This window comes from Salvelinus namaycush, chromosome 27 (assembly GCF_016432855.1).
Source record: "Salvelinus namaycush isolate Seneca chromosome 27, SaNama_1.0, whole genome shotgun sequence".
NCBI lineage: Eukaryota > Metazoa > Chordata > Actinopteri > Salmoniformes > Salmonidae > Salvelinus > Salvelinus namaycush.
The window spans coordinates 10976448-10993059 of NC_052333.1; the positions used below are offsets into that span (position 1 = coordinate 10976448).

The window sequence follows — 16612 nt, forward strand, 5'->3', positions numbered from 1 at the left end:
CTGCACTGAGGCTAAGAAACACTGTCACCACCGATTAAATCCACGATAATCGAGAATTTCAATAAGCATTTCTCTACGGCTAGCCATGCTTTCCACCTGGCTACCCCAACCCTGTCCAAGAGCTTGGCACCCCCAAGCCCTCCCCTCCCGCTTCTCCTTCACCCAAATCCAGACAGCTGATGTTCTGATAAAACTGCAAAATCTGGATCCCTACAAATCAGCTGGGCTAGACAATCTGGACCCTCTCTTCCTAAAAATATCCACCGCCATTGTTGCAACCCCTATTACTAGTCTGTTCAACCTCTCTTTTGAGATTCCTCAAATAAAATACTTCAAAGATGAAGAGGGTGGTTGTTGATGCTATTAAATGCTTTACCCAGAGAAAAAAAAAATATATTTTTAAAAAAGCCACTACAAAAATACTCTGCCCTTCAAAGGGGGAGACACTCTAGACCCAAACTGCTACAGACCAATATCCATCCTGCCCTGCCTTTCTAAAGTCTTCAAAAGTCAAGTGAACAAACAGATCACCGACCATTTCGAATTCCACCGTACCTTCTCCGCTATGCAATCCGGTTTCCGAGCTGGTCACGGGTGCACCTCAGCCACGCTCAAGGTCCTAAACGATATCATAACCGCCATCGATAAAAGACTGTACTGTGCAGCCGTCCTCATAGACCTGGCCAAGGCTTTCGACTCTGTCAATCACCGTATTCTTATCGGCAGACTCAACAGCCTTGGTTTCTCTAATGACTGCCTCGCCTGGTTCACCAACTACTTCTCTGATAGAGTTCAGTATGTCTAATCGGAGGGCCTGTTGTCCGGACCTCTGGCAGTCTCTATGGGGGTGCCACAGGGTTCAATTCTCGGGCCGACTCTTTTCTCTGTATATATCAATGATGTCGCTCTTGCTGTGGGGGATTCTTTGATCCATCTCTACGCGGACGACACCATTCTGTATACATCTGACCCTTCTTTGGACACTGTGTTAACAAACCTCCAAACGAGCTTCAATGGCATACAACACTCCTTCCGTGGCCTCCAACTGTTCTTAAATGCTTGTGAAATGAATGCTCTTCAACCGATCGCTGCCCGCCCGAATAGCATCACTACTCTGGATGGTTCTGACTTAGAATATGTTGACGACTATAAAAACCTAGGTGTCTGGCTAGACTGTAAACTCTCCTTCCAGACTCATATTAAGCATCTCCAATCCAAAATTAAATCTAGAATCGGCTTCCTATTTCGCAACAAAGCCTCCTTCACTCATGCTCCCAAACATACCCTCGTAAAACTAACTATCCTACCGATCCTGGACTTCGGCGATGCCATTTACGAAATAGCCTCCAACACTCTACTCAGCAAATTGGATGCATTCTATCACAGTACCATCCATTTTCTCACCAAAGCCCCATATACTACCCATCACTGCGACCTGTATGTTCTCGTTGGCTGGTCCTCGCTACATATTCGTCGCCAAACCCACTGTCTCCAGGTCATCTATAAGTCTTTGCTAGGTAAAGCTCCGCCTTATCTCAGCTCACTGGTCACCATAGCAACACCACCCGTAGCACGCACTCCAGCAGGTATATTTCACTGGTCATCCCCAAAGCCAACTCCTCTTTTGGCTGCCTTTCCTTCCAGTTCTCTGCTGCCAATGAAGAGAATCAACTGCAAAAATCACTGAAGTTGGAGACTCTTACCTCCCTCACTAACTTCAAGCATCAGCTGTCAGAGCAGCTTACTGATCGCTGCACCTGTACACAGCCCATCTGTAAATATCCCATCCAACCAACTACCTACCTCATTCGATTTTTGTTTTTCTGCTCTTTTGCACACCAGTATTTCTACTTGCACATCTATCACTCCAGTGTTAATTGCTAAATTGTAATTACTTTGCCACTATGGCCTATATATTGCCTTACCTCCTTACTTCATTTGCACACATTGTATACAGATTTTTCTATTGTGTTATTGACTGTACGTTTGTTTATTCCATGTGTAACTCTGTGTTGTTTTTGTCGCACTGCTTTGATTTATCTTGGCCAGGTCGCAGTTGTATATGAGAACTTGTTCTCAACTGGCCTACCTGGTTAAATAAAGGTGGAATACATTTTTAAAAATTAAAAAGTGAAATCTCCATGCTCCACATAGCATTTTCCTTTAAAGATTAGACAAAATGAGTAAATAAACCCAAATACAATTCCATGTACAGATAAATAGTTTAGCAGTTAGATTAAACATCTCCTTAGTAAGATAAATGTTTTAAAATGAAACATGTAAGGAAACAGGTGAATTAACACTCCTTTGTTAGCAGGCTCAAGCAAGCTAAAACCCATATGTTAGCAAAAACTAACTAGCAGAAATTGTTAACAAGTTAGAAATGATTTAAAGACACTTTGCTGTAGGCTACTTTTTACTAGTTAACAAAAAAGAATGTATGTCATAAAATATATTCACCCCACCCAGTATTGTAATCATAACTTACCAGAAAGCATGTAGTCCTTGGCTCAGACAATGTAGTAGTGCGGGCTCAATAGCATCTCATTAGTGTGCAAGATCTTGAGAATCAGCTGTACATGTGATGGAAGAATGTGCATGCAGAGGGTTGCAATTCCATTGAATTGGGGATAGTTTAACCGAATATGCCAGAAGACCTAGAATTACCTTGTGTGTATCCCACACAAAAAAAGAGTTGAGGTTCACTGTTATAAGCAAACTCTTTTTGATGAATTTAAGCAAAATTCCCCAAAATCCCAGTCTTAACTTTTCACGGAAAATTTTCTGAAATTTTCTGGAAATTTACCGGATAGTGTCCGACCCTTTGCAACCCTAGGCACACATAATATGCACGCAGCTCTTACTCCTCACCTTATTTTTCTTGATCTCAAGTATTTTCCTCGTAAAATGTATTCCACACATCTGACTTCCCCTTTACCTCCTGAGCAACCAGTAAACATTCCCCCGTTTAGAGTTTGTCACGTCATCTGCATCCATTTTGCTGTCATATATGTTACGGTGTTCAGAGTTTGTTTTAACCAAGTTATTCAAATCAAGTCAATTGATGTGATTATGATATGCTATAGGTCAGGCCCTATTCGGACGGGATTTGTTTTCCTGGGGGAGGTCGGGTCATGTAATTATGTGCATGAGAACAAAACACCACATCTGTAATTTTAGTCCCGTCTGAATCTGCCATGCAGTGGTGATTTTAGCATGTAAATCTTGTTGGGGCAAACCCCCAAAAATGTTTTAGATGCATGCCAGCAAAGCCACCACACAACACTAAACAATACATGAATTAGATTATAACACAAAATGTTAGGGCCTACATAAAGCTGTCACAACAGCAGAGTCCCAACAGCAGTCCCAAAACCTCACCACTGCTCCACCTGGCTAGTCAACCTCATTTACTGCCTTTAAAAAAATCATAGCTGATATGGGTGACTTGCTTAAACAAATGTGTTTTCTACGGACAATTGAGATGTACAAACTATGGCATAACGGGACGACGAGCGTATGAGGCAATCCGTAATTTCGATTAAGACATTAATGAGCGAGCTAGGACACGTAGTCAATATAACTATTTAACTAGTATAACTAGTCAGAACCGTAGGATAAATGAAGGGGGCATATAAGCAGAAAATGAAAGCTCTTACAATATTCAATGTTTACATTGTTCTAAAACAGTCTATAGGCTAGAATTGCACCACCAAGTCAGAACAGTAGGCTAAATTATGAGGGGTAAAAGGGACCAAATGTATCAGGGTGAGGCAGCTTACTACACAACATACACCTAGTATTACTTTCTTAGCTACTGTATACATAAACTTAGCAACAACAAAAAAGTCCTCTCACTGTCAACTGTGTTTATTTTCAGCAAACTTAACATGTGTAAATATTTGTATGAACATAACAAGATTCATCAACTGAGACATAAATTGAACAAGTTCCACAGACATGTGACTATCAGAAATGGAGTAATGTGTCCCTGAACAAAGGGGAGGTCAAAATCAAAAGTAATATCAGGATGAGCCTGCAGGAAGGGTACCACATGAGGGAGGAGGATGTCTTCCCTGTAACGCACAGCGTTGAGATTACCTGCAATGACAACAATCTCAGTCCGATAATGCTGGGACACACCGCCCCAGACCATGACGGACCTTCCACCTCCAAATCGATCCCCTTCCAGAGTACAGGCCTCACTGTAACGTTCATTCCTTCGACGATAAACGCAAATCTGACCGTCACCCCTGGTGAGACAAAACCACGACTCATCACAGAAGAGCACTTTTTGCCAGTCCTGTCTGGTTCAGCGACGGTGGGTTTGTGCCCATATGCGACGTGATGTCTGGTGAGGACCTGCCTTACAACAGGCCTACACGCCCTCAGTTCAGCCTCTCTCAGCCTATTGCGGACAGTCTAAGCACTGATGGAGGGATTGTGCATTCCTGGTGTAACTCTGGCAGTTGTTGTTGCCATCCTGTACGTGTCCCGCAGGTGTGATGTTCGGATGTATCGATCCTGTGCAGGTGTTGTTACACGTGGTTTGCCACTGCGAGGACGATCAGCTGTCCGTCATGTCTCCCTGTGGCGCTGTCTTAGGCGTCTCACAGTACGGACATTGTAATTTTTTGCTCTGGCCACATCTGCAGTCCTCATGTCTCCTTGCAGCATGCCTAAGGCACGTTCACGCAGATGAGCAGGGACCCTGGGCATCTTTCTTTTGGTGTTTTTCAGAGTCAGTAGAAAGGCCTCTTTATTGTCCTAAGTTTTTATAACTGTGACCTTAATTGCCTACCGTCTGTAAGCTGTTAGTGTCTTAACGACCGTTCCACAGGTGCATGTTCATTAATTGTTTATGGTTCATTGAACAAGCATGGGAAACAGTGTTTAAACCCTTTACAATGAAGGTCTGTGAAGTTATTTGGATTTTTACGAATTATCTTTGAAAGGCAGGGTCCTGAAAAAGGGACGTTTATTTTTTTGCTGAGTTTATCTACCTGGCATATTACATCAATTATACAACGGCACACAAGACATTTTTGTAATCACCTTGTTGTGCAGTGCTCACTTGAACAGGAAGGTGGCGCGGCGGTCCTTCGTGGGCAAATTTTGTTATCAAAGTCTGGCATTCTCCGGATTTATGATGCTTTCGAGACAACTGGGAACTCGGAAAAAAACAAGGTCGAATCATGATGACATCAGTTATCTTCATGTCGGACCTCTAGAAAGAGGCCCGAGTTTCCGACTTGGAATTCCGAGTTGGATAACCGTTCAAAACAAATTTTTCCAGGCGGAGCTTGTCCCCCCCCAAGTTCCCAGTTGTCTTGAACTCACTGAAGTCCGAGATTTCCCAGTTCCGAGTTTACAGTTGTTTTGAAAGTGGCAGAAGTCATGCTGGATTGACAGCATGGCCAATGTTGAATGTTTATCCTTTTAAGCTTGGAAAAGAGACTTGGACCACACATTCACTCCACTGAATAGCATGCTAGTGATTGCTTTGCTATATGTTTGCAGTTGGCCACTTATTACTTCCAAACCACTAATTGTTGAATTTGCGATTTCCAATTCGTTGTGTAATGGCCAATGAGCACCGATACGTTTTATCTATAATTTCTCTTTATATGACAAGGATTGAAAAGGATTTGCCAGTAGATTGTCGACTTGATTCATGATGATGATGACTGCTAGCTAAGATTTTGAAAGTATAATGTTGACATGATCAGTCCAATCAAAGCTGCTGTAGCTATAACGTGATTTGAAGTCATTTTGTCGGTGGCCAATGACCTTGAGCCTTCTTGGAAGGGCACTTCTAATGTAACTCTATGGCAGCACACAAGGGGCTAGAATTTTCGAGCTCTACCTGTAGATTTTGTGGTGATGTAGTGTCCCCATGAGTGACAGAACACTGAGCCTATCACGGCGCAACTAGAGAACATTACCAACCCCTACGCTCCGTATTTTCTACTGGGTGCCTCACCACCACAGAAAGCACTGAGCTAGGCTGAAACAACTGCATTTTGGAGCTGCCTTACTCAAGAAAGCAAAAGAGACCTTGTTTGAATGCAGCTTTATTAACTCGTTTTTTCCTCTGTTTTTTTTATACATTGTTTGTAAACGGATATGTGACATGTATTAATGCTAAAATAACATGCAAAACAGGCAAAAAAAGTATTAAATATATAGTTTTAGCTGAGCGGGTGGTCTGCCCCACCTGCCCTGAATGACGGGTCGCCACTGCTGCCTTGTCAGTAATTTGTACATGGCAGGAGAACAATAATTCCAGCCAGAATAACCTACTGTTTTTTGGAGAACTCCAAGGTCCTCTGATAACACTAGTCCCGTGCGAATTGACATCCCTGTGTTTTGAGAGAAATATCTTGAATTTGACAGGTGTTGCTCGCGGTTTGCGCAAGAAAACAATAACTGATTGGATAAATTGAACTTTGAAGTGCAGAAACTATATATGAATGGCCTACATGTAGCCTATCAACTTCCACAGTGAATGCTTTTGTTTATATATTTTGTACGTATTGAATATTGCCAAATGCATCAGTAAAACATATTGAGCCTATTTAATGCAACCCTTGCTGTTAATAGATCGCAACGCAGCATACAACTGACCTACATGTTTGGAAATAATAAGTACGTTTTCTCATCTATAGCCTTAAAACGCATCTCAAGTGCAATTGCACTGTTTAGCTCACATCTGAAGGCTGGGGAGCATTTAGGACGCACTGCGGATCGCTAAAACTTCCTAATGAATATGATCACACTTCCTCAATTCAAATATTATGGCCACACTATACCAAATATGTTTTGGTATAGTGTCGCCATAATACATGTTGAAATATTGTATGTTCACGCCTAGAATAAAAACATCCAGGCTTCTATCGTAACTGCCAAAGAATTACAGGGGGCAGTTTGGAAAACAACTAATCCCGACCGAATCGTCCTCTGGATTAACGGACATTCTGGAGTTATAATTACATAATCAACGTTCTCTCGTAATACTAGTCCGGTGCGAATAGGTCTTTGGTCTCATACATGCGATGCATACGTGCCACGTTAAGAGAGCAAGGGTTAAGGGAATAGGGAATGTTTTTCCAAAACAAGTGAGGGATTTTGGAAACAGAACTTTTCAGTCAGAAATGGCTGTAATTATGTTGCAGCTTCAGCAACATGGACAGCGTGATAAACACTGTTGATGTTCTGTGGTGGTCGCTGCAGCAGGAAGGAGAGAGAGACAACGGGTGCTTGTCACACACACACTCACTGTCTTTTTGTTTTTTTACACAGCACAGCACTTCTGAGCCCGGCCCGGCACAATAAAATCAATTGCTGGTCGGATTCCCTCTAATAATTTGTGTGTCTTAATTATTTAATCAAATGGTGTGCTTAAAGCATCAGACAAGCTCAGTAAAAATAGTTGATTTGATTAAAACACATAGGATCTGTCAATATATGGAAAAATACACTTAACATTTTTGTTCAATTGATTGGTCGAAAGAACAGACGACTCTTGGTTGACCAATATTTTTTCTAGTCTGGGACAGCCCTTGTGTACTCATCACGTGTCTGCGTGTGTGTCCTCACAGGCCAGTGTACGTGGCGGCGGTGCGGCCCCAGTCTAAACACATCGTAGTGATCATCGACCACGGAGTGACTATTACAGAAACACAGCTCCAGATTGCCAGAGATGCTGCCCTTGTCGTCCTCAACTCTATAGATGAACATGACAAGGTGAGGAGCTCTGCTCTGATTACCCAGCCCTTACTCCCCTCCTTGTAGCCCAATTCCCCAGCCTTTCTGAAACTGATGACCCCTGACACACCATCCACGTTCTAGATACAACCACCCTTTCTCTCCCTCTGAAGCTAAAACAGATTGTGCATATGCCCCGTGATTACAATCCCAAAGTGGTTGTTTATGTTGTGTTTGTATGTAATGCCCACTTGTGTCTGTGCATGTCCTCTTCACCAGGTCTCCATCCTGTCCTCAGCGGAGGCTGTGCGCTCCTGTTCTCTGGACCAGTGCTATAAGAGCTACCTGTCTCCTGCCACCAGCGAGACCAAGAGGAAGATGAGCGCCTTCATCAGCAACCTCAAGGCCTCCGACAGCCCTACCCAGCATGCACTGGGCTTCCAAAAGGCCTTCCAGCTCCTCAGGAACACCAGCAACGTCACCCGGAAACTCACCAGTAAGAACAGGGAACTATGGGAAATTCAGTCTTTACGGGCCATTGATGCTGCAGGCTTGTTCTATAGCAGGGGTATTCAACTCTTACCCTACGAGGTCCGGAGCCTGCTGGTTTCTGTTCTACCTGATAATGAATTGCATCCACCTGGAGTCCCAGGTCTAAATCAGTCCCTGATTAGAGGGGAAGAATGAATTAAAGCAGTGGAACTGACTTCCAGGTCCAGAGTTGCGTTTGAGGGTTCTATAGGGAATGCCAATTTGTCAGTTATGTGGCAATGAATGTATTTGTAATAATATTTCACACATAAATCTACTTGTAAATCAATGCAGTTAATTAGGTTGCAATGGCTCAATGAATGTGACTCAAGAGATGGAGGATTTGTGAGATGAAGGATTTATGACCAAGGATTTGTTTCTGATCTCTCTGTGCTTGTGTGTTCCTGTCAGACACAGACATGGTGATCGTCTACCTGTCGTCTGGCATCACGTCCCGAGACGCATCGGAGCATGAGAAGAGAGACACCCTCCGTGTGGTCAAAGAGGAGAACCGCCACCTCAACAACTCCGTCATGATCCTCACCTACGCCCTCATGAATGGTAGGAACCCTCCACCACACACAGTTTGTCTATGTTCAGAAATCACATTGAGAGTCACTCCATCAAGAGAAAAGGAAATGCCTTGGTGGTGACTGGAAGTGGCATGAGTATGTTTAAAATGTCAATACAAATCCAATATGTTTTGTAATGTGATTGATGGTGTATCAATCCTGATTAGTAGTGGAATGTGTGTGTCATGGGTGCTGCTGCTGGATCTACCCAGCCACCTGGATGGGGGAGGGGGTGGGTGAATGGGGGAGAGGAAGAGGATGGGTGAATGGGGGCAGTGCAGACTGGAGAGGTGCTCAGGAACCTCAAAGGCTTTTTGTTTTCTCCTGTGTGTCTGTTATGTCTCCACCTCCCCCTCTCTATTGGCCCTCTTCACCTGTCTCCCCTCCCTCCTCCCCTTCTCCTCATCCTTCGCTCCATGTCCTACACAGAGACCCATTCACAGTGCATGCCTTAGCCTGGAATTAGCACAAATCATGTTCATTAGGAAATTAAAATGAGGGACAGCTGAGAGCGCCTGAGTCTAAAGACTTCAAAGGGTGGTGTGTGACAGAGACAGCCGGGGGCCGCTTGTTTAAAAGGGTGGTGCGTGACAGAGACAGCCGGGGGCCGCTTGTTTAAAAGGGTGGTGCGTGACAGAGACAGCCGGGGGCCGCTTGTTTAAAAGGGTGGTGCGTGACAGAGACAGCCGGGGGCCGCTTGTTTAAAAGGGTGGTGCGTGACAGAGACAGCCGGGGGCCGCTTGTTTAAAAGGGTGGTGCGTGACAGAGACAGCCGGGGGCCGCTTGTTTAAAAGGGTGGTGCGTGACAGAGACAGCCGGGGGCCGCTTGTTTAAAAGGGTGGTGCGTGACAGAGACAGCCGGGGGCCGCTTGTTTAAAAGGGTGGTGCGTGACAGAGACAGCCGGGGGCCGCTTGTTTAAAAGGGTGGTGCGTGACAGAGACAGCCAGGGGCCGCTTGTTTAAAAGGGGCCATGATGAAAAGGATTCAGAAATATGTAATCATCTTGAGTTGATTAGCATAGCACCCAGAAAGCGTTTGTTGTGTAGCACATTGTGAGCGATGCATAGAACTCTGTGTGTGTGTGTGTGTGTGTGTGTGTGTGTGTGTGTGTGTGTGTGTGTGTGTGTGTGTGTGTGTGTGTGTGTGTGCCAGGTGTAAGCTGATGATTGTTAAAGATGATCAGTGGTCTTTTCTCCCACATCAACTCTGATGTTTGAACTAAGCATTTTTGTCTGTGTCTGTTTTTTGATGAAATGCTAGAACTAGAACGGCCAAATGGTTGGAGAGTGAAATCTTCAGCTAAGGACTGTATTGCCAAACCCTCTAGACTTCCCCCTGGTCCGTGACTGGCTAATACTTCCCAGTCCCTCCTGCCTGATTTGTGAACCACGAACAAACTCAATACATCTAAAAGCCCTTATCAGACATGAAAAACAGGAGAATGATTTAAAGATATGCTTTAACAGTAACCAGTAAATCACCCACAGAATCATGGATTTTACAGAGAATATCATCGGCCAAACGTTCATCTATGGCCATTCCAACTATGACCTCTGCTGTCCAGTTTGAGCAGAGCTGTGTCCACACATACCAGGCTGTATTGACTTCTTTCACCTCCTGTCAATAGTGCACCATCCTATTATTATCAGACAAGGCCCTAAGTATTAAGGCTTGACTTGATCCCTATTTAATCCAATCAGTGATATGACTGCCATGCATTCCATATTAAGCCCCGTCTTAATGCCAAATGTGCCCAGTGACAGCTGTTTGGGCAGCCGTGTTGGAGAGGTCATTCTAGGGTGTCCTCTGTTATAAAGTCAATGAATATTCTGGAGGACGTTTTCTTACATTGATATCAATTTTGAGGCTGATTCCCTGACCTGTCAATGTTTTTAATTTGCTGTTTTTGATTTTGTTATACTCTTGTGAATTCAATGGTTTTTACTAGATTACTTGTAGTTTTTCATGTTGTCTGTCTGTCTAATTTTTGTAATGACTTGGTGCTGCCTATCTTGGCCAGGACGCTCTTGAAAAAGAGATTTTAAATCTCAATGAGCCCTTCCTGGTTAAATAAAGGTTAAAGAAAAAAAGAATACATTGAAGGACCTCACATCTATGTGGCTGTTCTATGCTGCTCTGCTCTACTTTATGCCGCTCTGCTCTACGCTGCTCTGCTCTACGGTACTTTATGCCGTTCTCCTCTATGCCACTGCCCTGCTTTGTGCTGCTCTGCCCTGTGCCGCTCTGCTGCCCTGCTTTGTGCTGCTCTGCTTTGTGCTGTCCTGCTTTGTGCTGCTCTGCTTTGTGCTGCTCTGCTTTGTGCTGTCCTGCTTTGTGCTGTCCTGCTTTGTGCTGTCCTGCTTTGTGCTGCCCTGCTTTGTGCTGCCCTGCTTTGTGCTGCCCTGCTTTGTGCTGCTCTGCATGGTGCTGCTCTGCTTTGTGCTGCTCTGCTTTGTGCTGTCCTGCTTTGTGCTGCCCTGCTTTGTGCTGTCCTGCTTTGTGCTGCTCTGCTTTGTGCTGCTCTGCTTTGTGCTGCCCTGCTTTGTGCTGCTCTGCTTTGTGCTGCCCTGCTTTGTGCTGCCCTGCTTTGTGCTGCTCTGCTTTGTGCTGCTCTGCTTTGTGCTGCTCTGCTTTGTGCTGCTCTGCTTTGTGCTGCTCTGCTTTGTGCTGCTCTGCTTTGTGCTGCTCTGCTTTGTGCTGTCCTGCTTTGTGCTGCTCTGCTTTGTGCTGCTCTGCTTTGTGCTGCTCTGCTTTGTGCTGCTCTGCTTTGTGCTGCTCTGCTTTGTGCTGCTCTGCTTTGTGCTGCTCTGCTTTGTGCTGCTCTGCTTTGTGCTGCTCTGCTTTGTGCTGCTCTGCTTTGTGCTGCTCTGCTTTGTGCTGCTCTGCTTTGTGCTGCCCTGCTTTGTGCTGCTCTGCTTTGTGCTGCTCTGCTTTGTGCTGCCCTGCTTTGTGCTGCCCTGCTTTGTGCTGCCCTGCTTTGTGCTGCTCTGCTTTGTGCTGCTCTGCTTTGTGCTGCCCTGCTTTGTGCTGCTCTGCTTTGTGCTGCTCTGCTTTGTGCTGCTCTGCTTTGTGCTGCTCTGCTTTGTGCTGCTCTGCTTTGTGCTGCCCTGCTTTGTGCTGCTCTGCTTTGTGCTGCTCTGCTTTGTGCTGCTCTGCTTTGTGCTGTCCTGCTTTGTGCTGCTCTGCTTTGTGCTGCCCTGCTTTGTGCTGCTCTGCTTTGTGCTGCTCTGCTTTGTGCTGCTCTGCTTTGTGCTGCTCTGCTTTGTGCTGCTCTGCTTTGTGCTGCCCTGCTTTGTGCTGCTCTGCTTTGTGCTGCTCTGCTTTGTGCTGCCCTGCTTTGTGCTGCCCTGCTTTGTGCTGCCCTGCTTTGTGCTGCCCTGCTTTGTGCTGCTCTGCTTTGTGCTGCTCTGCTTTGTGCTGCCCTGCTTTGTGCTGCTCTGCTTTGTGCTGCTCTGCTTTGTGCTGCCCTGCTTTGTGCTGCCCTGCTTTGTGCTGCCCTGCTTTGTGCTGCTCTGCTTTGTGCTGCTCTGCTTTGTGCTGCTCTGCTTTGTGCTGTCCTGCTTTGTGCTGCCCTGCTTTGTGCTGCCCTGCTTTGTGCTGCTCTGCTTTGTGCTGCTCTGCTTTGTGCTGCTCTGCTTTGTGCTGCTCTGCTTTGTGCTGCCCTGCTTTGTGCTGCCCTGCTTTGTGCTGCTCTGCTTTGTGCTGCTCTGCTTTGTGCCCCGTGCCGCTCTGCTATGCTTTATGCTGTTCTGCTTTATGCTGCTCTGCTTTGTGCCGCTCTGCTCTGTGCCACGCTGCCCTGTGCCGTTCTGCTCTGTTTTATGCTGCTCTGCTCTACGCTGCTCTATGCAGCTCTGCGGTTCTCAACGCTGCTCGACGATGCTTGACATTGCTCTATGCTGCGCTGCTCTACGCTTCTCTATGTACCAGTCACCACAATGGGGAGTGTCATTACCTATATTGTCTTGTCATGTCAATAAACAACAAACCTACATGATGCGGTCAAATATATTATGCATGTAATGCTTTTATTATAAAGGTGCATTTTATGCAGAAAATTATCTTCCCCAAACATGAAACTCAAGCGCTGCTTATGTATGCCAGTTAGGCTCTACACCCTGTGTAAAGCGGATTAATGTGCTTCATTTTAAGAAGTTATTTGGCCACTTTAGTGGCGATACAGACCTTATTAAAACATAGGCCTATAGGCTAGGCTACATGAGGAGTGCGACTATGATTCGCAAAAAAAGTCACAAAAAAACGATTTGTTTCATATGCTGGGCATCATTCAGTGATAGGCTAATATTGTCACCCATCAGACTATTCTTAAATTTGATCTTGTCTTTACATATACTAAATAATCTATGTGTGACATTTATTTTGATTTATAAAGGACCATTATCATGCACCTGTATTGAAACAGGGGCAGCGGGAAAAAATACATGTCATCTATGCACTTAAATAGCAAATGGAGTATGCTATTCCCCGTGGTTTATTTTCATGCCAGCCAGGTAGGCTATGTAAATATAAGCAATGGGCTTAATATTAGGAAAGTTGAGAAATAAATATAGTAGGCCTACCCTATGGAAAGCTGATCCTCTTTTTAGTAGAGGCCATCACTCTGTTCTCTCGCGCAATTGCATAGCCTATTGAAATGTTGCGCAACATGAGCTCATGGGCTTTCATGAAGTGTTTGATTAGATACATTTGCATTGATGTCAGAGGGATTAGAGGGAAATGGAGTGCTGAATACCAGGCAGTTAGCAAGTTTGGTAGACTACTAATGACCAGCAGCAGCATCATAACTTGGAGAAGCCTAATTACCGTGACTAAACGTGGACGTGAACCTAGGTCACGTCGAATTTGCCTGCCTTCATGACTCGTGACCACCGGTGCGGTGGTAATACGGTCACCACAACAGCCCTACTTCCAACCAAATCAAATTACATTTAGATTAATTTAACCAGGCCATTTTTCCACTTTAAAGTGAAAAATCTCAATGTGTACGTTTTTATTTTGTTGTGTCCTGTGTCCTGTGCATCAAACAAATACATGTGTGAACACAGTTTTTGAAATAGTCAACTTCTTTTACAAGAAATAGTGAATCGTTCAATGGTTCCAATATATTTGAACGCATCTGCAAAACATCTGTTGCTCTCTTCTTCCTCAACAGAGGGCGTGACGGGTCTGAAGGAGCTAGCGTTCCTGCGTGACCTAGCGGAGCAGAACTCTTTGAAGTACGGCGTCCCGGACCGCTCGGCGCTACCCGTGGTGAAGGGGAGCATGATTGTCCTGAATCAGCTCAGTAACCTGGAGACCACCGTGGGACGCTTCTACATCAACCTGCCCAACCGCATGATAGACCTGTCCTGCTTCAGCCTGCCCTACCAGGACCCCATGGGAGACGGTGGGTTTAGACACAGATCTAGGACCAGTTGGTCTGTTCTAGTCATTATGGTTAAGGTTAGAGCTGAGGTACAGTGATCTGATCCTAAATCAGTGGTAACGAATGTATGATAGATCTGTCCAGCTTCTTCAACCTGCCCTACCAGGACCCCAGGACCAGTTCCTAACAATTGGTCCTGGGTCATGGCTGTAATGAATTTGGGGGATTATAGTTGGGACCTAACAACTGGTCTGGGACCAGTTCTGCTCTTATGTCCACATCACGTTAAAGGTTAGAACTAATGTACACTAAGCTGCTAAACCTAAATCAGTGGTAAAGAAAATATTATAAACTGGATCAGATTGATTTGGGCTCTTGGTGATCAATCAGTGTCATGTAAAACTATCTGTCTTCTCCCTGCAGGTTTCATCATGACGGTGAGCCGGCCATGTTACTTTGGCAACCTGTTGCTGGGTGTGGTTGGGGTGGACGTGAACCTAGCCTACATTCTAGAGGACGTCACCTACTACCAGGATTCCTTGGCCTCCTACACCTTCTTCATAGACAACAAAGGTACATCTTATACTAACCCTAAACCCTACACACTAACCCTGGCCTCCTACACCTTCCTCATAGTCAACAAAGGTGTGTCCCACACCTCCACACTTACCCTAACCCAGCACTCTCCTCGAGGACAACAACTCGCATGCGAAAGTCTTGTCTCAGCCTTTTAGTTCATCTGTTATACTCTCCTCTCCAGACCACAGTATTGTATGACAGAGTAGGCCTCTCTGGGGCATCTCAGGGAAGATAACATTAGTTCTCTACACCCCAGGCCACAGTATTGTATGACAGAGTAGGCCTCTCTGGGGCATCTCAGGGAAGATAACATTAGTTCTCTCCTCTCCAGACCACAGTATTGTATGACAGAGTAGGCCTCTCTGGGGCATCCCAGGGAAGATAACATTAGTTCTCTACACTCCAGGCCACAGTATTGTATGACAGAGTAGGCCTCTCTGGGGCATCCCAGGGAAGATAACATTAGTTCTCTACACTCCAGGCCACAGTATTGTATGACAGAGTAGGCCTCTCTGGGGCATCCCAGGGAAGATAACATTAGTTCTCTCCTCTCCAGACCACAGTATTGTATGACAGAGTAGGCCTCTCTGGGGCATCCCAGGGAAGATAACATTAGTTCTCTACACTCCAGGCCACAGTATTGTATGACAGAGTAGGCCTCTCTGGGGCATCCCAGGGAAGATAACATTAGTTCTCTACACTCCAGGCCACAGTATTGTATGACAGAGTAGGCCTCTCTGGGGCATCCCAGGGAAGATAACATTAGTTCTCTCCTCTCCAGACCACAGTATTGTATGACAGAGTAGGCCTCTCTGGGGCATCCCAGGGAAGATAACATTAGTTCTCTACACTCCAGGCCACAGTATTGTATGACAGAGTAGGCCTCTCTGGGGCATCCCAGGGAAGATAACATTAGTTCTCTCCTCTCCAGACCACAGTATTGTATGACAGAGTAGGCCTCTCTGGGGCATCCCAGGGAAGATAACATTAGTTCTCTACACCCCAGGCCACAGTATTGTATGACAGAGTAGGCCTCTCTGGGGCATCCCAGGGAAGATAACATTAGTTCTCTACACTCCAGACCACAGTATTGTATGACAGAGTAGGCCTCTCTGGGGCATCCCAGGGAAGATAACATTAGTTCTCTACACTCCAGGCCACAGTATTGTATGACAGAGTAGGCCTCTCTGGGGCATCCCAGGGAAGATAACATTAGTTCTCTACACTCCAGGCCACAGTATTGTATGACAGAGTAGGCCTCTCTGGGGCATCCCAGGGAAGATAACATTAGTTCTCTCCTCTCCAGACCACAGTATTGTATGACAGAGTAGGCCTCTCTGGGGCATCCCAGGGAAGATAACATTAGTTCTCTACACCCCAGGCCACAGTATTGTATGACAGAGTAGGCCTCTCTGGGGCATCCCAGGGAAGATAACATTAGTTCTCTCCTCTCCAGGCCACAGTATTGTATGACAGAGTAGGCCTCTCTGGGGCATCCCAGGGAAGATAACATTAGTTCTCTACACTCCAGGCCACAGTATTGTATGATAGAGTAGGCCTCTCTGGGGCATCCCAGGGAAGATAACATTAGTTCTCTACACTCCAGACCACAGTATTGTATGACAGAGTAGGCCTCTCTGGGGCATCCCAGGGAAGATAACATTAGTTCTCTACACCCCAGGCCACAGTATTGTATGACAGAGTAGGCCTCTCTGGGGCATCCCAGGGAAGATAACATTAGTTCTCTCCTCTCCAGACCACAGTATTGTATGACAGAGTAGGCCTCTCTGGGGCATCTCAGGGAAGATAACAGTAGTTCTCTACACTCCAGGCCAC

At 45.5% G+C, this 16612-nt stretch overlaps 2 protein-coding genes across 2 annotated transcripts in view; both read left to right on the plus strand.

The window, feature by feature from the left end:
• Positions 1–16612, plus strand: part of LOC120022027 (cytoplasmic dynein 1 intermediate chain 1) — a 464568-nt gene that overhangs the window by 255735 nt on the left and 192221 nt on the right.
• Positions 1–16612, plus strand: part of LOC120021981 (VWFA and cache domain-containing protein 1-like) — a 154714-nt gene that overhangs the window by 109680 nt on the left and 28422 nt on the right. The window contains exons 6-10 of the mRNA XM_038965785.1: positions 7602–7746; positions 7987–8203; positions 8650–8799; positions 13985–14218; positions 14621–14770. Of these exons, the coding sequence (XP_038821713.1) occupies positions 7602–7746; positions 7987–8203; positions 8650–8799; positions 13985–14218; positions 14621–14770 (896 nt within the window). The remainder of the gene's footprint in view (positions 1–7601; positions 7747–7986; positions 8204–8649; positions 8800–13984; positions 14219–14620; positions 14771–16612) is intronic.